Here is a 24,524-nt window from a genome sequence, read left to right on the forward strand (position 1 = left end):
CCGTTAACTTTAAGCTATTCCATCATAAGGTGTTACTAAAAGTAGAAGTCCACGATCATATACCGTAATACCGAACTGTCCAATTAGAAGATTGTGTGCTATCGTATACCTTTGTCTCAATTAAGTTTAATACAAACATGCTATAAGAATAACTTAGAAGATTGTGTGCTTCATATGTCATTTGCATCTTGTATAATTGATGGTCAATCATATCTCATTTGAAAAATAACCCACAAACAAATATAACCGTTATTTCGGTTAGAGAGAGTTTAGAGAGAGAAAGAGACCGTTAGTCTTCTGACAGTAAATAGTCTTTCACTTCCTCTGTTTCGTCAAACCCAAACCCCCTAGTTGTTTATTGCTCTGTTCTTGCTCTGTTTCTTCACTTTTGTCTCTATACCCACTTTCATCATTATTCATGGCTGATCCATCCCAACACTCTTCCAATAAATTAGGGTTTGATCAAATTGATAAATCAATCAAGAAACCCAAACTTATATTCAGACCGAAACCTAAAACCCCAGATGATTTCATCACAGGACAACAACAACAACAACAACAAAACCAAAAACCCCATCTTCAGATTCAGAGAGAGGATAAAAAACAAGTAGAATTCAAGGGTTTTCATGGGAACATCAAGAATCAAGAATCTACTTCATTAACAGAGGAGAATAATGGTGGTCATACACAAAACACATTTCAAGAATCCAGTAATGGTGGTGGGATGAAGGTTCTTAGTGAGAAAGTTAATTGTAGGGTTTGTGGTAAATGTTTTCCTTCATTGAAATCATTATCAGGTCATGTAAGAATGCATCCAAGAAAATCATGGAAAGAGATTAAACCTCTTTCAATGGGTCATTCTATGATTGATCATCAAACACAGAATTCTTCTGATTTATCACATTCTTTGACATCATGGGGTTCTACAGATAAGAGAGGAAGAATTACATTAACAGATAATGAGAAAATAGCCATTGATGCTTTATTAATGCTGGGTAATCTGGTTGTTCTTCATTCTTCTAAAGAGAACAGAGAAAACCCTAAAATTTGCAAGGAAAATGAAATATCTAGTTCATTGTTTGATCAAGAGAAAATAAAGAATTTAAATGCAGTAAAAGAACTTACCCAAGTTATCGATCAGTTGCACGAATTGAAGATCTGCGATTCGATGATTTCGACAGTTGAAGCTCCTGGAGGACATCAATGGCAACATGATACTGGTACAACCAGAGCTCCCATCGACTCTGTTGAAGAAACCGTAATTGTCAATAAGAAGAAAATAGATTTTGATCTCAATGAACTACCACCATCTTCCCCATGATTTTGATCATATACTTAGACCTGAGTAAGATATAGATTGTTGATCATTATTTTGATACTTAATTTTGTAATTAGTCGATCAATTTTGTTATTCATACAAGTTCTTTTGGAGTTTATGTTTGAATAATAAAGTTTCTTCATTTTAATATTGAGTTTGTGTTTCATGTGTACAAGCAACATTTTCTTTTGTTTTGAATGAATGCTTACTTTTAGGACTGAGGGCATCACTAGGAGTGGAGTCTGCGGCTTAATTTTCCTCGCGGAAAACTTACTAGGTCCAGACAGAGATAGGATTGGCAAATTGAGAGCTCTATCTTGATTCTAGAGGTGGTGGTTCATGGTCGTTTGGTGGAGAGATTTGTCTGGTGAATGTGCTGTTACCCTCTTAAAGGGGCTATGGCCGTTTAGGCCTTGAAAGTTTGAGTCAGTAATATGTCTTGTCTTTGATGCCTTTCGATGTTCTTAGGGTTGTTTGTTGATACATCATACGAGCTTCCTACTGTGGCTTGAGAAGCTGGGATAATGTTGTCAACTGAACAGACTGTTTGAATAGCATGGGTCAAGGTGAAATCGAAGAATTTCAAGCAATCAAACTGCATTAATTTGGTCTTTAGGTCGATGAAGTATGAGAAAAGAGACTCTTGTCTCGGGTTACTATTAGTATTACTAGGCATAACTCACCACCGCCTCGACCACAAAGACATGTCTGGAAAGTGTTGTGATTTTGGAATTGTACTTGGTGTTATCGAGTTTAGTGGTTTGATTTTAGCGGAAATGTAGTTTCCGTTATTTGAGTTGATTGATCCAGCTATAGCAAAGTAAGACCCGTTGTAGGCCGAAATCTACTTCGCTGTAAAATTTCTTAAATTTTCACGCTTATATATTTATTTTCTTCAATAAATCGGAAGTTGAAACGCACCATTTTATTGCAGCATACTCTGTTTCAATGTTATGATCATATCCTTGACATAAAAGGGATACCAAACCCCAAAATATCATAGGCATTTGATATATAACCACCAACAGAAATTGAAATATACCACGAGAGAAGAATTTAAGAAATCGTATATCGGTTACCAAACCAATATAATAAGGAATTACTATAACTTCTCTGTGTGAAATGTGCGACTCCAATGGACCCATAATGATCCCAAGTCAGCCATTTAGACGATTCAGACATAACTCACTAATCTATTCTTCGCCAACAACAGTCTTAGTCCTCATACCTTCATATGTTGACTCATAGGCCTGATTGGATAAATGTAACCACTGAGAGAGATGCCCAAGGATAAACCATAACCACTTTTTCTTTGACAAAAGAAAAGAATGAAGATGATAAATAACACATAATCGAGATGAGAAACAACACCGATACAAGAATGAGTTCCCTCGATGGCTCGTTCTCAATAGCAGCAACCGTCCACGATGGCTATTTATAAGGTGTTAACCGTAAAGTATAAATCTACGCCTTATGTCGTCTCTGGGTGACTAGGTATCCATCGTAAGCCTTTGCTCGTTTGCATCTCGCTGTTAACTTTTTAAGGCTATGCCATCATAAGGTGCTGCTAAATGGAAGTCCATGTATGATAGATCATAAACCAAACAGTCAAATCAGAAAATTGAGTGCTATCATATACCTTTGTCTCGGCAAAGTTCATGAGCTGGAGATAAACAGGGTAAACCACCGCCTCTAGGGCCTCTGCAATTGATTCTATAATATGGGCCAAAGATAGACACAAGTATTTTATGTACCAACATGTCAAGTTGTTGACACCGATGATTTGTAAAATAGTCTGAACATGATAAACTAAAATCATCCATTATATTAAGTTTATGTCATCAAACATGTTATAAGACTACCTTGAGTATCAATGAAGAATATACTAATACTTGGATTTATATTTTACAGTCGAGCTTACAGTAATACCATCTATTTTACAGTCAAGCTAGATTTCTGTTTTCCGTTGCTATAAGAAACGTGAGAAAACTAAATGCTGGTTCGGACAACCCAACATCTCCCTTTTTTCGAACTTGAAGCAGGGAGGAACAAGAGTACAAGAGCATTGTTGCTATGTGCAATCTCAGACTTAAAATAATTAAAGGTATCATTTCCAGGCACCAAACTCAACAGATTGAAGTGATACATGACCCAGGTACAAATCCTTCAAATGCTGCTTGCACAACCCTATTCTCCTCTTGTTCAAACTTGGATGAATTGATACTGAAAACCCCGTTTTCCAACCTGGGAATTTTTGTCTTTCCATTACATGAAGAGTGTAAACACTCGGTGCCGGAGCTAAACATCCCATAACAAAACAATTGCAAGGTCTAGACGGGTTCACCATTCTTGACAGAGATAGCATGATCAAACCACTGTGGGAAGTGCCATAGTTCAATGCCTCGTCTTCGTCATAAACCCAAGAATCTGATTTTTCATCCATCAATTCAAGCTCTAAATCTTGAGTTGAAGGGATCCCACTTAGTTCTAAATCAAATTTTTTCTCAATTTCAGTTTCATGTATTCGATGTTTAGATGCGAGTGTCCTGATGCAAGACATTCTTACTTTCTCCGTGATCATGAGCTTGAGCTCAAGAAAGTTACTGCAGTCTCCAAACCATCGGAGCCAACGACGAACAAGACCTGAAAACCAATATATGATTTCACTGTTATCCTGTAAGATAAGGGAAGAAACAGGCCTTGGATACCCTTCTCTATTGACTAGACCATAACGTAAAAGTCTTTTTCTGATGACATCGACTGGAGCTAAAATCTCAGTAATAGTGGGCTGGTTGGTCGATATAGAGTCGGGCAATAGTTCGAGTGTTGAAGCTGTTTCCGATAAAACATATTCTTCTGCCTGTTTCTGAAAATTGTAGAAGGAATCTCTTAATTCTTGTGGCAATACTGGTTCAGTAATATACTTGGCTAAAACAGCCTCCTCTGAATTTTCATATTTGGCATTTACATCTTGCATCCATATCTTGACTAAAACTTTGAACCAGTGATCAGTTTCCATCCCAACTTTACGCAAATGAGAAATCTCGCTCAAGACAGAACTGCTGTCAGCTAAATGCTTGATTTCCGATTCTTTAACCTTCTTCAGTCCATGACCGAGACACTTCTTTCCAATTCTAACAGCCATGGCATCCCAGATTTCTTGTTTCTGCGAGGCAAATAGCCGAACCTTATCCTTCAACTTGTGAACTGCTCTCACTGCAGGACTATCTTTGGTGCTTATTCGAACGACATTACCCAGAAACCGAATCCCACGAGGGCTATTGACTGGTAAAACCTCTTTTACATCCATGTCTAGATGAAGAGAGTCTTGCACAAATTTTTGGATATCAGACTTAAGCTGGACGGCATTTTCTTTCGAGCTTGAAATAGCAATAAAAATCTCATCCATGTAGCGGCAAACATGTAACTTTACAGTGGAATCTCCTTTGTCTAGGTTTTCATTGCTATGATCTTTCAATTGCCTCCTGAACCAGCTACGAAGAGTGGATTTCTGTTTTTCTTTATCTGCCGTTGCTTCCAAACTAAAAGCTTCATATCTCATTTGCATCTTGTACAATTCATGATCAAACAAATCAAGGTATATGTTCATCAAAGTAGCAGATAATACCCCTTCTTGAGGAAGGCCTTGGCCTTTCTGGAAGCCCCCAAATTCCAAGTTCAGAACTTCAGCATCGAGCATGTCACGAAGAATAGAGTACAAACTGGGGTCTTCAATCTTTTCCTCCATGGTCGAGACCAGTTTAGTGAAAACAGTAGAATCAACCTTCTTTTTCATATGCAACGTGAACCACCAATCGAGATTAGAGATCTCTTTGCTAATATACTTTACAGCTGAACGATGTCCTCTTCCACTTCGGAAACCATGAGAGATCTTAGAAAAGTGAGGCCTATAAACAATTTCGACTACTATTCTGATGGCTTCTTGAACAATCTTCAACTTCAGATTAGGAAGGACCAGGACTTCTTTGTTCTCACCCTTTGTTGCCATTGAGAAAGTGTTTGCCTTAACATCAAACCCTCCAATTGAAAGCTCCTCTGCTATGACTTCAAAGTTGATATCATCACTCTTGGATCCTAAACTAATATTAGAGTCAAGCCTGATACAATTGTAAGCATCCTGAAGAATCTTGGGGTTTGCAATTACTTTTTCCATAAGATGGCGATACTTCCCATTTATGTATTGCTCCTTCACTCTCTTTTTTATGCGGGTTTCTGTTAACCTCTTGAGCTCCATTCTGGTGAGAGGTTTTCTCTTAGGAGTCGACGATTCATCTAACACAGAGGCTAAGCTCGCTGCCAAAGACATACCACCGCCCTTATCTTTGTCATTATTCATCTCTTCAAGAGTCGAATAGACGGCAAAAGATTGCATTTGATTTTGAAATTTTCCTGTTGCAAAAGTTGAGACATCGTAAATCACAATATAATAATATGCTAACCTCTATAGTAAACTAAATCAAAAAATTAAGTGGTTACCTTTGTTTAACGCGGGGGACGAAAGAAGGAAAACATCGTGCACGCTCCGCAACAAACTGCACTTTATCCATTCTGCCTTGCGAAAAATAGCAATACCCGCGCACCACATTTCCTCTATAAGCACGAATTTTATGAACTACCCGACTTCTTTATTTATCATTTCGAAACCCACAGCATTCTGTGATGTAAGTTTCATCAGTTTAAAGCACCAAAACCTTAACTACTAAATTATTAGATCATGAAGCAAGTTTAGTGAAGTTCTTTGATCATTTACAACCTTCAAAAGTCATACCCATTAATCTAAAACAACAAAGTTTACACAATCATTGTAACAGCCTACAACAAGAAAATAGGTATACAACTATCCAGCAATAGGATGGTGTGCAAACAGTTAGGTCAAGAACACAAGAAAATAGGTATAAACAAGTCATTCTTAGAGGCATTTCTACAAACACTTGACAGGAAAAAAATAGTTTTAAGATCAAAGAGTTGGGTAGAGTGAGGTACTGACTTACATGGGGCATGATGACTTTTTGTGTACTACCCAACTCCAATTCCAATTCCCTGCTTTTTCTATTGGAAAACTCTACCCATCACCATTCATAGAGAGTCCTTATGGTCTGTGAGACAAGATACTCTGTAACAAAACCCCAAGTTCAAAACCAACCCAAGAAGTCAATTTCACTTCTGTTCAGTTCAATCCAATAAAAACAACACTTATGGTTTTCACCGACCACTTGCCTGCACTGTTTTTACGTGGCCAGGCCAGCCGGGGTTTGCCCGGCGGAGACAACCTCTTGATCCCGTGGCCTGACGTGCCGACCGATTTAAAGCCTTGTCGAGTCCAAAACACTTTTTTTTTCACGTATTATACATTATGTTAGCAAAACAAACAATGACACTGCGTTTAAATCTTTTTTTTTATCTCTTTAAACTCCTAATATTGTGTCTAATATAACTTCAAATGTATTTGACCATTTTTAAAACATGATTGTATTTAACCCCTTAAAATGCAATATTAACTAAGTCGAGGGTGACACAACATTATTATGTGACTTTCTGAATAATCAGTTCGAATTCTTAGAGAAAAAAATTAATAAAAAGTCTGTCGTCAGCCCAACCCGCGCCTAAAAAGGTTTCGGCTTGGGGTTGGGATGGGCCATGATATTTTTTATGAGCTGCCAAGTCCAGCCTCAATCTCAAATAGTATCGAGGAAAGAGAACCTGAATGTCAAAAGAGAGGCAAAGATCTCGATAAAAAGAAATGAAAGGTAGTCGGCAATGACAATTTGTCAACTACTTTTACTGGTCAAGAAAATGTGGTTAGGCTTTGTTGAAAACAATAGAGAAACGAAACTTTTAGCCAGAAAATTTCACTTAAAATTTTTCCCCCAAACATTTTCTTCTTCGATAGCAATGATTCACCACTAACTTTTTTTGTTGTTGAAAGGATTCACCATTAACTGAAAATGGAAAATAAAATTTGACCCAAGGAGCTTTGAAGAATTCTTTCTCCACAAAAAACGTTGTTTGAAGACTCACTTCAAATTTCACTTGCACATCTTAAGAAATCTAATTCACCACAATTCTATTCAGACTTTGAGACTAGCTCACGTCAAGGTAAAGACAGTTCCAAATTGATATCTTCTTAATACTAACAAGCAAGAAAGAAACTAACATAACACCAGAGAGAGTTTCTAGCTTCGAAAAAGCTCATGCCTAATATAAGAAGAGGTAATACAAAATTCAGGCAATATAAGAAAAACACAGAGAGAAGCTAATCCAAAACCCAACTATCTACGACTTGATTTCTAGTCCAAAAGAACATATCTGCATGTGCCTAAGATACCATTTATGGGGCTGACTCATTCAACAAAAAATGTGATAATCAACATATCACTGACGAGGCGAGATTTCGCGGAGTTTTTGCCCCTGAATTTTCCGATTCACTGTGATGTCATAGGAACAATATAGAACAAGAACAACACACCAATATACCAGTTCGGGTAATGTTTAAAGGTAAGTTTGCGGTTAATCCTCTATTCTTCGTCGGCGGAGTCTGAATCGTCACCATCCTCATCTGTTTCTTCTTCATCTGCTAACTTTTGCAGTTCTTCCTGGATCATGAGCTTAATATCAGCCTTTTTCGATGTCAGATCCATACCAAAATGGCGAGCTGCAAAAACAGGAGAATGGTCTTAGTCTCCCCACAAACATTTTTTTTGAAATAAGTCTCCCACAAACTTAACAAGTTAGAACAAGTAAGATTACATGCACGTCGGCCCATGTTGGGCATTTCTGACTAATGTCGTGATTTGTTCAAAACAAATAGGAGTCCCGCAATTTGAACAAATGACACGACTTACCATCCTAAATTCCTATAAGGAGTAAGAGTTCACAACTTCCTAATTCGTGAAGATTTCATGTGTCATAAATGTACTGATTTAGCTTATTTAGATTTCTAAAACTAGAAACTATGTGATGTACCAGTTGTACTACATAATAAGTTCGTGATAGGTTAGCAAGTTGATGTGGTCTTTCAGTTCAAGGGTAATAGTAACGTTCTCTATGCTTGATCTGAAATTTTGGTGTGTTCAAGCGTTTAGAAACTTTAGATCTCTAAATCATCATATTGACTGATAGATTCGACATGCTAACTATTCAACAGATCAACCTGAGTTTAGCAACTATAATTTAACCCTCAACATCCTTACGATCCAAATAAATGAGTAATGTGAATGATCAATCAATCATTAGAGTCTTCAGGTCTTATAATTTGATAAATCTAATAAATTCACCGCTAAATAAGCATATTATTTTTCGAAAGAATCCTATAATAGCCTCTTTGTGAAGGAATTCCCAGAAGAGATATATAGAATACGAGAAGGATGGGCAAACTCAGAGAATACTCACAAAGCTGGTTGAGAATATCAGTGAAAGTTGCCTGCCAAAAACAAGATAGAACAAAATAGCGTTATGGAGAGTTCTGGAAACAAATTAAGAAAATTTATCGGGAATACTGATGAATTTTATGTAGACAGTAAGATTACAAGATTTAATGTAATGCACTCAGGCCAGCATGCTAGAAGTCGTAGGATCGAAAAGCCTAGTTTTGTTCACGTGAACAGCCAGGACCAAAAAGTCTTCTTAGTCTAGTCTTCTACTACAAAAAGATAGTCATGAAAACTTGGAGAAATAATAAAAGCAGGTTACCGTGTTGAAGTCAACTTCTTTCAAAACATCAGAGATCGCCTTTTTCAGTTCATCTTCCGTTGGAGGAGTTTTTTTCTTTTTAGGTTTATCCCCACTTTTTGCCGCCTTTGAACCTTCATAACATGAAGAACAAGTGAAGCATAACAGTTAGAAAAAGGATATATCCATTCTATTATACTTGAGGAACATAGAGAATACAGGCGTTTGCACTTTGATAAATAATATCGTAAACCATTAATAACTGACCACCCATCCGCACGTGGCTAGTTGGACATCAAAATTTATCTTATTTGCTAACATTAACTACCAACTTTCCTAATCATACTCACATGTTTTCCCATAAAAGTAAAACATCAAAATACCTTCTCGCCCTAAATGCATCTATCATCTGATCCTAAATATTCACTCTGAAACAGCATGTTAATAAATATTGTCCTCATTCTATAAAAAGCTCTGCAGGAAACGTAAACTAATAATTCATCCAAAAGCATCGAGCAACACATCAGCCTCGCTACGTTGTCAAGGCACCTTTGATGCCCATCTTTCAAAGAGGATCTACTTTATACGTCGGCGCCGCCTTTCTGATTTCACCCTATTTGGGAGGCGGCATATAAAGAACTAAAGTGTGGTCATTCATATAAATGTATTCTATATGTACACTAATTATATCATTTGTAAGTTGGTATACTTGCCAATTTATATCACAAGTAATGTACCACATAGCTGTTCATATAATATCAGGTGTAAAATAACCATGCACCTACATAATATGTGCCCCCAACCCTAGTTGAGACGTCGCAAAACCTTTTACCCTTAATGCAGTACATACATAGGCAATATCATAAGATTCATTCGTAATATGTTTCCAAGGAAAACATGACTATAAGTGGTAAAACAATAACTCATAACCAATTTGGGATGGGATAGACACGGAATTGGCCAACCCACGGATCGATCTCCCACGGAATCTGCTTGGGACCATCTCAGGATCGATCACTTTTCCACCTGTGTATATAATTGTCTACATATTTATACATGCATAAATCATTTATAAAATTGACTCGGGGGATCAGCATAGGATCCACTCGGTCTACCCTCGATTCTGATCCGACCCACGAGTTACGCGGATGGATCGGGTGATCCCAACTGTATAGCTCATAATCAAGTAGTGGTGTATCTCGCAAGCATACTTCGGAAGTAATATTAACGAAGATAAAAGTAACACAATCGATGTTAACAAAAACCATACAGCATTTATATCAAGAGATCTTACCCAATAAAGAAGTGTGAAGACAAAATAAAGAAAAAAATCTCTACCAGAATTTTCTTTGTTGCCTCTAGCCTTTGCAGCAGACAGGGATGGAGTGAGGGATTTCTTCTCAGAAGTTCCTTCTAATTCTTTCTTGCTTGAGCAAGGCTTCAAGTCACTGCTGTCAATCTTAGAGAGCTTAGTTGATGCATTAGTTTGCTTTTCCTTTGATGCACTGACAGAAGTGACCATTTTCGCTGTTGGTGCTATCTTGGATTTAGTTTTTGGAGAAAATTCCTTTTTTTGTAAAGCTTTCTTTGAATCACGTTTTAGTTTCATAGCTTCTTCAGACTTCTTGTTAGATTCATTTTCTTTCTCGCTCTCAGTATCGTCATCCATCTTATCCTCATATACACTAGAACCACCATTCTCGGTTTCCTCATCTTCCCTCACATCAGATTCCTCTTCCATTTCAGATACTTTCTTTCTCTTGCTGTTGTTAGTGTCTTCGCTTTTTCTTCGCTTCTGAAAAGCAGTGAAAAGTTAAGCCAACGAAAATGCCATTAACAATAGATTGGAACACGACATATTTCGGCACCTAATATGTGGATATCAGAGTTCCATTTTAAACTGTTACGCAGTTTTAGCTAAAGAAGTTGTAAGAACTGCAAGTCTTCTAAAAGTAAAACATTTTCAAGTTGATTCCGTTGATGGCATTTTCACACTGAGATAATCTGACTTATTAAATACAAGGTAGGCATTGACTCTTATGTGTTCTTTTCGGTAGCGTAGAGTACTCGACAACTTTTTGAGCTCCTTAGAGGAATATTCCAGATTAAGTATCAATCTGAATTGATTTTTTTTCCACGAGTTGATTTTCTCTCCAAACTATTCCCGGTAGCAATTACCACAAGGTCGGGGTACTTTCTGCAATTACCACTGGTGGATTTGCTGTGCAATCTTCATTGTTCATAAATGACAAAGATTCTCCTCATTTATATCAATTTAAGAGGTAGACTAGAAATAGATTATAACGTCTTGTAACGAATCAATGACAAAAAAAACAGCAAATGTGATTCAATTGAGTAAAGCAGATAGTATCTGCAAAGCTAACACTTAATTGAGTATTCCATCAGAACAACACTAATCTACATGAGATATTAATAAACAAATATGAATAATAACAGGTTCGTCGAGAAAAGAATGATACCCTTCCAGCTATCTTCTCAGCCCCGACTCCAGAGGTTGAAGTGCTATTCTCTCCGCTCCTCTTCCGCTTCTGAGTGTTACTTGACTAGTGCCAAAGAGGAAACATATAAATATAAGACAGAGGCAAAAAGAAGTCAGACAAAAGAAACCATCTCAATATAAACAAACCTCCTTCACAAGTGTCGCATTCGTAACAAAAGGAGCAGTCAAAAAGTCCATTAGCATTGTCACAATCTCTTCCTGCATGTTAAGGCAACAAATGAATTGAAGAGTCAAAATGACGTTTGGTTAGTTTACAATTGTCTTCTGCTGACGCTAGTAAAAAATTTGAAGTCATTACACCGCCACTAGATGGTCAACCAATTCATCCCTTTCAACTTCCAACTACCAAGTCACTCAAATAGCAATTATTTGATTAAAAAACATTTGTTCACTAGAAAGAACATTGTGGTTTGCTAAGCCAATTCAATAAACTAACAGCCTACATACGCCAAATCTATCAGCATCCATGTGCCACTTATAAATAAACTGTAACTAACCTTCCTTGTTGTAGCTTTTGCACCTGGTATGCTCAATAAACCACAAAATTCATATAACTTCTCTTTTGGGATCTTGTCAAACCTTTCTCTTACTTTTAGCCTTTGTTTCCCCTGCAGAAACTGATACACTACTACCTTTCAATCATCAAGGTCAACTAATAATTCAACCACAAAACACAGAAACAATAAGAAAACAATAACCAATTACTCCTGTATTAAGCTCTCGGTTATTGTAGTGAACCTATAAGATGATGATTATATCTATATTTCAGAACTACCTAAGATGGATTTTTTTACCTCATCCTCACCCCATTCAAATCCAGGAAACATGTAAACATTGTTTCTGATATTAACCGCCTGCAAAACAAGATCCTGTCAGCAAATTTGAGAACAAATTTTAGCAGATTAACGAAAAAGATATTAAATAAGAGATCCAAGTGGCCTCTATAAGAAGAGCACAGAGACTCGGGTACAAGATATTGTAGTTCACCACAAACAAAGATATTGTGGAAGACGATATCTTAGGAGGTACTATGATGAGTCTCAACTTAAGAACTAATGACGCTGAAGCAACTAAAGTTACCGTGCCAACAGATTAGGAGAAGACCAAAAGAAAAAGTGAAAAACATTCCCAGCATGGGATGCTGAGAGAATTCAGATCAAGATTTCCATAATAATCGAGCTTTGAGTAAGTTTAGAAAAATTAGAAGTGATGTACTAAATAAAGTCACAGCATCTAAAAATTCAGAGAACGCATAGAAACTTTTAAATACCTTCGCCCTCCTTCCGAAGAGAGCCATATGAAGCTTCGTGAGAGTGTCATCATCCTTCTTTCTTAACTTGCTTTTAACTGAAAATGATACAGTTACTATAGTTTAGAGAATATCAGAAATTAAATAGAATGTTCTACAATAGCTCTCCACAACACAGAAAAAGTACAAGTAGGAAGTCTTGTTTAGCCACCATTCTAAGACCCGAGAGCAACAATATCACACTAGTAGATTAACTTTACATATAGCAAATCAACGACACAAAGTTAGAACCTAGCAATTGCGAGAAGCCAAAAGCATATACATCAGTCTGGAATCTGAATCCTGCAAATGAATCAGCTAGTAGGACCAGCTCTTAATTTTACAATAAGTTGATAAAAAGAGTGAAGCAGAGCTAGTGGAGAACTTATAGCATAATAGCAGTATGACACCCAAACCAAAGAAAAGGCACACACACTTTCACTTCAATAAAAATATTTATTGCAAGTTAATGAACTGTTGGAAGAAATAAGTTTGGCTACTAACTTACAAGCTACTTATTCATAAAGGGCAAGCATCACAGTAGCAAACGCAGTAGTAGAGTTATGGCTGAGTGTGTGGTAAGGTAGAAATGGTTGGTGAATGTACACTTGGGTAGGTGGGTGGGCGAAGCTGATGTGAGTTGTGCACTAACAGTGTAGTGGCGACACGGCCCATTATTTCCACAGGGTCTCTCGGCACGCTACGGCCAGGGCAGACACCTCACTCGAAGCCGTGCCCGTTGCTTGAGGAAGGGTTGGGAATTTATAAGCCACAAACCCTCCCACAGTGGTTGTTTGTGCAATGTGGGACAAACCCTCACATCACCCAACAGGCAACAGTACACATTTTGACAAAAGAAGGGACACCCCATATTAGCAATCAGATCTCAAAAGCATTATGCTATTTTACTTTTCCTTGCAACTTAATGAAGTCATGTCTTAAATTCTCCGACATTATAAGTTGTTTTCTTTTTCATATTATAAAATGTATATCACATTCAAGTAGGCACACTCAGCTACCAAAACGCAAAAGCGAACATTAAACACTGGAGTCAAAAGCAGTTCAGGATAATACCGTTTGGCATATCTTCCAGTGAAGTACCATGGCCCTGCAAATATTAGAGATAAATCAAAGAAGACTAAGTGAAGCAGAATTTGAAGATGAAAGGTAACCATTTTTTGTTTAACAGAAAACGAAAAATAGGATGAAAATGATATATTAACATGCAACCCAGATGCTAAATAATACCTTTGCTAGAATGAATTCCTTTGATGGCTCTGTCTCAATAGCAGCAACCAACCTATCAACAGATTTTCTCTCACGTACAGGGCGATCAATTGATGAAGTAATTGGCGTACTTGGCTCCTTTGCCCCTTTCTTATCCGCAGCCTTCTTTTCAGCTTCCCCAAAACTCTCCCCTCTTCCCCGCTTCCTCGGTTTCTTTCCCTCCTTACTGTCCTCAGCGTTGTTCCTCCCCGCCTTACTCCCACCATTCCTCTCCTCCCCACTCTCATCATCTTTCCTCTCTCCAACCTTCCCATCTTCCTCTTCACTTTCTTTGTCTCTCCTCTTTTCCTCTTTGTTTTCTTTAAGCTTTTTGATTTCCCCTTTGATCTTTGCATTCTTCTCTTTTGGCTCTTTACTCTCTTTACTCATCCCCTTTAGCTCTTTACTCTCTTTAACCTTCCCCATTTCCTCTTTACTCTCTTTAACCTTCCTCTTTTCCTCTTTACTATCTTTAACCTTCCCCTTTTCCTCTTTACTCTCTTCAACCTTCCGCGTTTCCTCACCATTTTCTGCTCTCTTTGTTTCCTGCTTACTCTTTTTAACCTCCTTCTTCTTATTTTCCTCCTTACTCTCTTTAACCACTTTCCTCTTCTTTCCATCACTCCTCTTCTTTTCCTCCTTGCCATCTTCAGTCCTCTTTAAATCCTTTTTACTCACTTCAATGCTCTCCTTTCCCTCTTTAATTTGTTCAGCATTCAAATCTTCCTTCCTGTATTCACTCTTCTTTTCTCCCTTACTGCTCTCTCTAATCTTCCCTTTTTCCTCCTCATTGTCTTCAACATTTTCCTTGTTACTGTCTTCAACCTTTTCCTTCTCCACAACACCTTCTCCTGCCCTACTTGTTTCCTTTTTGTTACTGTCTTCAATCTTCTCTTTTTCCTCTTTACACTGTTCTGCATTCTCCGTTTTCTCTTTATTCTCTTCACTCTTCTCATTGTCCACCTTGATGTCTTCAACCTTTTCCTTTTCCATTTTACTTTCTCCGATCTTGCCCTTTCCCCGCTTGCTGCCGTTAGCCTTCTTTTTTTCCTCTTTAGTGTCTTCAAGCTGCCTATTTCTCTCCTTGATCTCCTCTGACTTCTCCTTTTGCTCATTTTTCTCTTTCTCCTCGTCTTTAAACTTCTCATTTTCCCTTTTGCTTTCCACACCCTGCCCTTTGTCTTCCTGAATTTCCTTGGAGTCCTTATCCCCTTTAGTTTCTCCAGCCTTCACTTTTGCCTCCTTACAGTCTTCACCTTTCAGCTCCTCAAGCTTACTCTCTCCAACCATCATTTGTTGTTCCTTATTCTCTTCAGGATTAACCTTCTCCTGCTTACTCTCTTTTCGCTTCTCAACCTTTTCACTCTCTACTTCCTTTGAAATATTATTATCCTCCATTCCCACCGTCTCCTTATGTATTTTCTTCTCATCTTCCGAGTCGTCTTTGGGTAACTTAATGTCTTCATCCATTTTTGAAGATTCAACATCTTCTTTTTGTTCCTCGCCACTCTTGTCAATGCCTTCAGTACCTTCTTTCTTCACATGCTTCTCTTCCATGAGATTATGGTCTTCATCCATTTGCGCAGCTTCATCATCTTGTTTACCTTCTTTTTCACTCTCCTTCCTATCTTCCATCAGATGGTCTTCATCCATTTTCACAGCCTCGACATCACCATTCTCTTCACTATCTTTTTCCATTCCTTTCCCATTTTCATCTTCCATCTTTTTTTCCACAGTTTCACCAGCATTCTCAGGCAAAGAAGAATTGTCTGTAGAAGAAACCTTTGCAACTTCAGCCATGACCTCTCCCTCCACCATTACTACTACTCCAGATTTTCAGCCTTCAGGTATGGTCTGTAATTGTTAAACATTAAAAAGCTCAATCAGACCAAATTCAAAGTTTATTATCTAACTACAGATGACAAAATAACCAGACAGAGATTTCAAGAACATGAAAAAGGAAACTCCACAAGAGTATGTCAAATCCAGACCTCTCAATGCCAAAATTCAACCTAAAATGCCCTAAAACTGATTAAAAATGTGAAACCCAAGAACTAAAATTGAGCCTAAAAGAGAAATTCAACAACAACCCTTACTGAAGAACACTTCAAGAACCAATGCAGTTGTAAATACAAGAACTAGGGCATTTCAGAAAATCCCACCTACAGACTTGTTATGTTACATGATCTTCTTGAGTTGAAACAAGAATTTAACTAGAACAGTTGAAAAGCAATATTTTCGGCACACCCAAGTAGGAAAATTAGTAGTAAGAGAAGAAGGAAAGAAAAAGGTTCACTATAAATTTCATAAACCCTAATAAGTTACTATATATTTTCCATACTTAAAACTGCTTGAGAATCACTCAACTAAATGCAGAGAGAACAAAAAAAAAAGTAGTAGAAAACTTAGAAAAGATTTCCAACTTACAAGAAACTAATAGATTTTGAATTGAATCAAGATGAACGAAACAAGCAGAGATTCGCCTTCTCTTCTCCTCTCTCTCACTCTCTCTCTCTCTCTCTAGAAAGAGGACGTCCTTTTTCCCTCCTCAGAATAAACACATTAGAAAGAGAGGCTTTTTTTAGAATCCGGACTTCAAAATCGGATTCCAAAATAAATTTATATTCTTTGTGTTAATCGCCTAATCTTTACCAGTCACCGGGGATGATCGTACGGCTATGATTTACTTGTTTTTTCACTATGATTTGACACGTGTCGGGTTTTCAAATTTTTAGTTTTTGGTTTCGGGAGGCAATTTTGCCACCTTTTCTACTTCAGACGTTACGAAATAAACGTGGTGAAGAATCGACAATACTACATGTATGTATGTCCACGATTTTCTTTTATAATAATAGTTTTCTTTGGGTGGTAGAATTTCGTTCCATTTTCATGATATGTGTTTGTGTTATATAATGTAGATCATGATTCTACGTAGTATGTAATGTGTAATTCAGAAGAAAAAAAATGTCTCTGTTAGTAAAGTGTTTTGTTTTATGTTTAATTAGTTGTTGTTTGATTCAAATTTGGTTTCATTTTTATCCACTAGTCTTATATGAAGTTTAACATCGGTTTATTACACATCGAAACAATTGAAGGTTAGTAGCAACTAGCCCTGTTCTGACACATGAGTATAATAAAAGTTATTCGTGTTTAACATTAGTTGCTATTATGAACCCCTTGTTACTTTGTATCTCACTTATTTTTTTTTTAACTCAATTTGTACTAGGTGTCCACCGCGTCCTACGGACGCGGTAGATCCCTTTTGACTAACGCTGTCGTGTCTAAAATATGAGGCATGAGAACGTACCTCATAGTGGTCGACTACATCTCATTGGTGTGTGTATATCGAGATCGTGCGTATACGCAGATGCTTATGCATCGAGAAATTCATCTTTACATCATCCAATACTATACATACACCTGTAATTCGCATTTCCTATGCGAATCACCGGTATCTGTTGTAATCCTAGATGGTGTAGAAATGAATTTCTCGAAGCATAAGCGTATGCGTAACGCACGATCTCGATATACACACACCAATGAGATGTAGTCGACCACTATGAGGTACGTTCTCATGCCTCATATTTTAGACACGGCGGCGTTAGCCAAAAGGGATCTACCGCGTCCGTAGGACGCGGTGGACACCTAGTTTAATTTTTTTTTTTTTTTTGTTGAAAGACCTAGTTTAATTAATCACCCTCAAAATTAGTTAACAAAATTCTTATGAAAACATATGGATGATGGGAAGTAAACACACAACATATATTAAAGAGAAATATCAACTAAGGAAAAATATTACATGAGAAAAAGAGATTTTTACACTTTTAATAGAAACCAAAAGAAAGAACTTGAGCCACAGTCATTCATTCCACTTTTCAAAGACGATAAAAACATATAGCGTTATAGAGAGGGATTACTTCAAGTATTCAACTAAAAAATTACATGAAAAAGGTAAATAATGCAAAAACTATAGAAAAAATGTAATTACACTGTACTATCCATATCGAAATGTTAAAATATAAACTTCTATAAAAAAAGAGAATAAGCTGTATAAAAAAAAGCAATCGGAATATTTCTGTTGTCGATGTCTGTTCCTTTGAGATTATAATACCTGGAAAACAAAATAAAAATTAATTAATTGAAGAAACTTTCATAATGTTCAAGCATATTGAAGAATACATGCATCATTATTAACTATCCACTTCATACACTAACATTTTCCAATCTCACTCTTTTATCTATCCTAACTAATTTCCATAAATTACTAACTCTCTGCCTATCTCTATGTGAAGTTCATCCATTTTCTTCTAAATCAAAGAATACAAAAAATAATTTAATTAAACCAACTAACATAATCAATCAATAAGGAAAAAAATAGATAAGTATATGGGAGAAAAAGATGAATCAAAAAAGATGAACAAATACAAATGATTAAACTGAATAGATCTACAACTACCATTTCTTAACATTGAATGAATATATTTAAACTGATTAAAATCTTGGACTGGAAAATGAGCATTGGGAGATGGTTAGTCAACAATAAAATCAGAAAAATAGAAGATGAAGCAGTTGCTAACTTTTGTAGGGTTTGTTGGCTTGCTTTAGAGTTGGGAAGAGTCTCTCCAGACGGAGAAATGAGGTTTTAAAGAGAGGGAATGTAACTCCTTAGATTAGTTTGGATTTATGAGAAAATTAAGGAACATTGCAACTTGAAATAAAATTAGGCGGGTTTGGGTGAGTAATTTTAGGATTTAAAGTAGTTTTGGCGATATATATATATAAGGTAGTTTTAGATTTAGTGGTTTTATTTGGGTAGTTATCAAGCAGTGGGAGAAAATCAAGGATAGTTTTGACACTATTACCCTTCTTTTTAATCAATTTACATAAGGGGGAATTTATAACAACCGTCAGATGTGATCTTTATGAAAATCCCAATAAAAAATGAACGGCCAGACTTATACCCTAAATAACTAACTGAGTTGTTTTAATATAAAAGATGAGGCTTCATTTGGAGTCATGTTATTGAAAGTGGAACCCTTTTCTAGTAGGTACCCGAGTAGTTGTTTTTGTAACTCCATTATGTCGTTGACTTCCCCGTTTTTGTAACTAGTTCAAGCATCACATAAGAAGCTTTAATGGATCGGTTTCGACAAAAATAAAAAGTGGGACTTTTTGCCCAGCTTTTTTTTGTAGAAAATTATCATTCTTGGTGATGATGATAGGCACGAAGATCCCCATACCTCACTATCCATAGTATATCTTTTGGATGATTTTTTTAATGTGAACTAAGATGATGTGTGAATAATTTATCAATTGAATCAGAATTGATAGTCAGAATGCATTGGGGCTTCACATATGAGAGTCTTAACATGACTAAAATGTGCCAAGTATAATAGAGCTAACACCCAAGTCCCTATCTCCAAAAGGTTAAGCGTCGGGTTAACAGCTCAGCTTCGCAGTCAGGAGTCATACATGTATTCAGTGTGCCGAACATGAAAGAGATCTACAATCCGGAGCCAGAAAACTACAAACGACCATTAAGATGTTGACATGCTTGGGCCCGCAGATGAGAGTCAATAATGACTCGAATAAGCCAGTCGCCTTAAAGAGCCCAAGCCCAAGCCAATGCCTAGATAAAGACCACTAGGAGGTTACAAAGCCCAAGCCCAATCCAACACCTAGATAAAGACCACTAGGAGGTTACAAATGCTCATGCCCGCATATGAGATTCAAGTATGAGCCGACTTGAAGAGTCCACTAAAGATCTTAAGACGAAATCTAGGCGAAGAGGTTAACTGGTCAACCCCACAAATGAGAATCTCGATGCAAGAAGGTTAATGAAATGGTAAAGTAGTACTCTAAAGGGTTATTTCCCGAAAGACCCCCCTACTTTATGACCAGCTTCCCGCATAGCTTCCTATTTGATCAAAAATACTTAGAAGACCCCCTTTTTCAGTTACAATTAAATGTTCGTTAACTAATCATCACCTCTCTCTCCTCCATCTCATCATCTCTCTCTATCACCTCATCGTTTTCACCGGCGAAGGTCGCCGACCGACTAATTTTTCGACCGACGACCTTCAAACGAAAAAAAAGATCTCTCTCTTCTTCTCTCTACTCACTCTCTCTATACTGGTTGGCGAAGGGGGGAACCCTTCAGCGACCAGTATAGAGAGAGAGTGAGAAGAGAGAAAAAAGGAGAGGAAGAGAGAGAACAAGAGAGAGAGAGAAGAGGGAAGAAGAAGATATAATTTTTTATTTTTTTTAATGTTTGAAGGTCGCCGGTCGAAAAATTGGCCGGTCGGCGACCTTCGCGGTGAAGACGATGAGGTGGCAGAGAGAGGTGATGAGATGGAGGAGAGATGGTGATGACTAGTTAACAGACATTTAACGGTAACTGAAAAAGGGGGCCTTCTGGGTATTTTCGATAAAGTAGGGGGCTATGCGGGAATCTGGTCATAAAGTAGGGGTTTTTCGGGAAATAACCCTAATCTAAAAAAAACCAGACGACCATACTTCTTTGTTCCTCAGGAGCACTCCTACCCATCATCACAAATAGATTTCGATTCTTCCCGCGCTTCTTCTTCTTCTTCTTTGCAACTTCTATGTGTCTGTAATCAGATCTCTCTGTAAAAGGGTTATACAAATTTGACAATTTTATTAGCCAGAGGAAGAAGAGAAATTGGTATGATTTCATCTGGGTTAGTTTCAGATCCGATTCATAGCTTTAATTTTGGCTTTACCCATAACTATTATTCTGTTTTCATTTTCATTTTGTGGGTTTTCAGAGTTGAAGGGTGAATCGTTGGGTTTGTTTGTGAGATTTGGGATTTCCAGAGAAAAAGAAAGAAAGGTATTAGTTTTCATGGGTACCCATTTAATTTTATCTACTCCTTTTCTTATATATTTATACCGTAACTTACCCATTAGCTTAATACAAGTCTAAACTTGAGACACCCCAAACCTTAGCAGTTGTCCATATTGTCTTCGCTTTTGCCACCTCACACCCATCCCCATTTGTACAGGGTTTTGTTCTGGGCGAAGGCTCCACGAGGCCACCCAAAAGGCCTCGGTGTTGGCGAAGACACACGATTCACCCTACCTATACGACGCGACACCATGGACACCCACATGTATGATATTGTCCTCACTTAGCCATTGGATGTTCATAATTTTTTGATTTCTTCAACCATAATATGGATTTCTAACTTGTCGTAAAATACTAGGTTCTTTTGAATTTTTTGGAGGTTTGATAACAACAATGTTGGTCGATCTTTTAAAGATTTTTCAAATCTTAACCCTCAAAGCGGAAACGACTATTAGTTTTTCGTGTAATTGTTAGCAACTATGGTTCTTGATATATGAATATGATTTGATGATTATGTGTTTATGTGTAGGTTTGAGTGGTAATGGAAAGTACAGATCACTATAGTTCACTAGCTGTTAATGAAGTCACATTTGGAGACTTACCTGAATGTGGAGATAATCGTGGAGTGGACGTTGTTCCCTCAACGAATGAATTGTCCATACCTAATGATGATACATTTTGTAAACCATTTGTTGGGATGGAATTTGATTCTCTCGACAAGGCATATTTCTACTACAATGAATACGCTAGGACTGTGGGTTTCAGTATTCGAAGGGCAAAAAATCGTAGATCAAATATAGATGGAGCTCTTCTTTTTCAACGATTCTGTTGTTCTAAGGAAGGTCATCGTCGAAAAAGGCGTGATAATGATGATGAAGAACCGAAGAGAATGAAAGATGGTGTCTTAGTAAAGGTGAGGAGACGAAATGTAAGGTCTATAAGAGTTGGTTGCAGTGCCAAATTAGATGTCAAAAGAACTACTGAGGGTAAGTGGGTTATCCGTAAGTTTGACGAGGAACATAACCATGAATGTGCTAATCCAGGGGAAAAACATCTATTGAGATCTCAAAGACGCATTCAATCTATTCAAGGAGATATGAGCACGAGTGACGGAAAGAGGAAAAAGCCCGAGAAAGGAGATGTGAAAGTTCTCCTCAGTTACTTCAGGGAAATGCAAACCGAGAATCCGACCTTCTTTTACGCAATACAAGGGAGCAAAGAGGACCAGTTAGTTAATTTTTTCTGGGCAGACACAAGATCAAGGACGGACTATTCTTATTTTGGGGACGTGATATACTTTAGCACTACCTATGGGGTTGACAAGTATGGATGGACATTTGCTCCAATTTTCGGTGTAAATCATCACCTGCAGTCAGTTCTGTTTGGCTGTGCAATCTTATTTAATGAAACCGAGGAGTCTTTAGCATGGTTACTGGATACATTTTTGAAAGCTATGTCTGGGCGACACCCAGTTACGATAGTTACAAATGACGATGAAGTGATGGCTAGAGCAGTTGAACGTGTTTTACCAGGAACCCATCATAGTTTATGTTTATGGAACATTTTCCAGGATGCATCCAATCATTTTAATCAGTTGAACAATGTGAATGATGGGTTTACGTCGGATCTGAAGAAATGCATTATTGAGCCCCAGTGGTGCGATGAATTTGAGTCAAGGTGGGCTTTGCTGAAAGAAAAGTACGAACTTCATGATAATGAGTGGCTTGATAACATGTACAAGAAGCGACAGAGTTGGGTTCCAGTCTACCTGAGACACATTTTCCACGGAGATATGATGACTATTCGACGCACTGAGAGTATAAACTCCTACTTCCGTGGATTCTTGAATGGACCACTTCCTCTTAATGAGTTTTTGAAACAGTTCAAAAAAGCACTCGACCAAAGACGTGAAGAGGAGAATTACGAAGACCTTCAATCTCTTGAAACAAGGCCTGTTTTGAAGTTGGACGTCCCAATGGAGCAACAAGTGGCCGACATGTACACAAGGTCAGTATTCAAAGAATTCCACAAGGAGTTCTGTGAGAGTTTTAGCTATATTGCTGAAGAAACAACAAGGGTGGGGTCGAATTGGACATATGCCGTGTCAAAGTGGGGACAGAATAGGAATTGCCTCGTTAATATCAGTTCCTGCAACAATGATATTCAGGTGAATTGTGACTGCCAAAATTATGAATTCACAGGCATTCTATGTAAGCATATATTTAAAGTCTTTACAGTTCGAAATATTATGTTAGTTCCAGAGATCTACATTAGAAAAAGGTGGACCAAAAAAGCGAAGGTTGGGGTCTTTTTAAGTGATATCTGTAGAGAAATCGAAGCAGACTGCCAAAAATCACAAAGTCTGCGCTACAATGATCTTTGCCATCTCACTTTTAATCTTTGTGCAAAGGCCGCAGTTTCTATAGATGAATACAGAACTGCTAAGTCTACTATGGAAATGATTATAAGGGAGTTGGATAAAGCAGCCGAAGAGGATGTGAGTATATCTCAGCCTGACGTGGATCAAATCAGAAATTTTCATTTCCCAGTTGATGTAGTTAACAACATTGGTAGCTCTAATCCCCTTATAGGTGAAGAAAATAATACATTATCCCCAGGAAATCAACTTACCTTACAAAATCCACAAAGGGTTGAGGGATCTAGTTTTTGGTTATGCCTATAATTTCCTGATTGTACAAGGATGTTAAAAGAAATATATGAATGTCGCGGTTTGTTTTTCATATGAATAACTTATATGTTCGAGTTTTTGGCATTATATAAAATTTCTTCATTGGATATTATAGAGAAGAAATTTCTAAATCATTTCAATTCAGTTGGAATAAATAGAATCATCTATATAAGTTACCTAGGCTAAGATACACCGGTATGATCCCAATCCCTTATAGAGGTCTGCTTTTATATTTAACTTCAAGAATGAATTTGGAGATGGTAATAATACTCATCGATTACTACAATACTACTTCTATATCACAGTTCTAACACATTGCCGCATTTTGTATTCTACAAGCGTAACTAATAGATGTATTATTGTTCTACGGTAGTCTGAGTAGACGTTAAGTCAATGTGATTTGCATACCCTTCTGTTACAGGTAGTCCTCAAATAAATGAATGAATATCTACATTACAGGTTGTAAAATATTACATAATATCTTTCCTTCTACTTGTGAATTAGCTCTCTTTTTATCCATTTGAGTGGAGTGTTATAACTATCCGAAGCTTGAATATCTGCATTCTGCAAGCATTCTCTGCATCTGACTACTCAATGGACGTGACTGATAAGTCGCTTATTAAACTTGAATGACTTGATTTTGGCCTAAAATTGATTATTAAATTTCTTATCTTGGACTGGAAATGGGTCGAAATTAGTTATTTACCTAAAAACAACTGCATTTACTGACTTTGATCTTTCCATATTTGATTACATGCGTGCTACATAAGAGTTAACTATCGAAATGTGAGATGAAGTCTTCTAGCCGCATCCCTTGAAGTATTATGTGTAATGGAGTTTCAGTGTATTTTACAGGATCTTCCTTCACTTGATCGAAGAACTTTT

At 37.3% G+C, this 24,524-nt stretch overlaps 3 protein-coding genes and 1 pseudogene across 8 annotated transcripts; 2 read left to right on the forward strand and 2 right to left on the reverse strand.

Moving 5' to 3' along the window:
• Positions 1-375: 375 nt before the first annotated feature.
• Positions 376-1,462, forward strand: LOC147556030 (uncharacterized). The gene has a single exon (XM_086657621.1). The coding sequence runs from the start codon at positions 419-421 to the stop codon at positions 1,319-1,321; it is 903 nt and encodes a 300-aa protein (XP_086513747.1). The 5' UTR covers positions 376-418; the 3' UTR covers positions 1,322-1,462.
• A 1,658-nt stretch (positions 1,463-3,120) lies between these two features.
• Positions 3,121-6,781, reverse strand: LOC147556031 (Intron maturase, type II family protein). Its single transcript, XM_086663767.1, has 3 exons — positions 6,331-6,781; positions 5,816-5,993; positions 3,121-5,728 (listed from the first exon to the last, which is right to left on the reverse strand). The coding sequence occupies exons 2-3, from the start codon at positions 5,922-5,924 to the stop codon at positions 3,426-3,428; spliced, it is 2,412 nt and encodes an 803-aa protein (XP_086519893.1). The 5' UTR covers positions 5,925-5,993; positions 6,331-6,781; the 3' UTR covers positions 3,121-3,425.
• Positions 6,782-7,509: 728 nt separating this feature from the next.
• Positions 7,510-16,717, reverse strand: LOC147556032 (DEK domain-containing chromatin associated protein). The gene is made up of 12 exons (XM_086663768.1): positions 16,510-16,717; positions 14,065-15,936; positions 13,891-13,924; positions 12,799-12,875; positions 12,323-12,382; positions 12,026-12,145; positions 11,655-11,726; positions 11,488-11,571; positions 10,346-10,802; positions 9,029-9,141; positions 8,729-8,759; positions 7,510-7,991 (listed from the first exon to the last, which is right to left on the reverse strand). Exons 2-12 carry the CDS (start codon positions 15,898-15,900, stop codon positions 7,855-7,857), a joined length of 3,021 nt encoding a protein of 1,006 aa, XP_086519894.1. The 5' UTR covers positions 15,901-15,936; positions 16,510-16,717; the 3' UTR covers positions 7,510-7,854.
• A 3,823-nt stretch (positions 16,718-20,540) lies between these two features.
• LOC147556033 (protein FAR1-RELATED SEQUENCE 5 pseudogene) lies at positions 20,541-23,691 on the forward strand (annotated as a pseudogene). Of its 5 annotated transcripts, none has more exons than XR_015235116.1 (4): positions 20,541-20,767; positions 20,871-20,935; positions 21,108-21,215; positions 21,480-23,691. The product of XR_015235116.1 is annotated as a protein FAR1-RELATED SEQUENCE 5 pseudogene, transcript variant X3 (transcript). The 5 variants fall into 5 exon arrangements; XR_015235117.1 differs by having other exon boundaries at positions 20,587-20,783; XR_015235114.1 differs by lacking the exon at positions 21,108-21,215 and having other exon boundaries at positions 20,572-20,767.
• The last annotated feature ends 833 nt before the right edge of the window (positions 23,692-24,524 follow it).

Source organism: Eschscholzia californica, unplaced genomic scaffold (genome assembly GCF_041429995.1).
Source record: "Eschscholzia californica isolate CP2 unplaced genomic scaffold, dmEscCali1.0.p SCAF_2, whole genome shotgun sequence".
Lineage (NCBI taxonomy): Eukaryota > Viridiplantae > Streptophyta > Magnoliopsida > Ranunculales > Papaveraceae > Eschscholzia > Eschscholzia californica.

Excerpts from the sequence above, each read along its gene's own strand:
- LOC147556030 (XM_086657621.1), top strand. The coding sequence starts at position 419 with ATGGCTGATCCATCCCAACACTCTTCCAATAAATTAGGGTTTGATCAA.
- LOC147556031 (XM_086663767.1), bottom strand. The coding sequence starts at position 5,924 with ATGTGGTGCGCGGGTATTGCTATTTTTCGCAAGGCAGAATGGATAAAG. Across the intron at positions 5,729-5,815 it reads GTCCCCCGCGTTAAACAAAG|GAAAATTTCAAAATCAAATG; the intron begins GTAACCACTTAA and ends CTTTTGCAACAG.
- LOC147556032 (XM_086663768.1), bottom strand. The coding sequence starts at position 15,900 with ATGGTGGAGGGAGAGGTCATGGCTGAAGTTGCAAAGGTTTCTTCTACA. Across the intron at positions 11,727-12,025 it reads CAAAAGCTACAACAAGGAAG|GAAGAGATTGTGACAATGCT; the intron begins GTTAGTTACAGT and ends CTTAACATGCAG. Across the intron at positions 10,803-11,487 it reads CTGAGAAGATAGCTGGAAGG|AAGCGAAGAAAAAGCGAAGA; the intron begins GTATCATTCTTT and ends ACTGCTTTTCAG.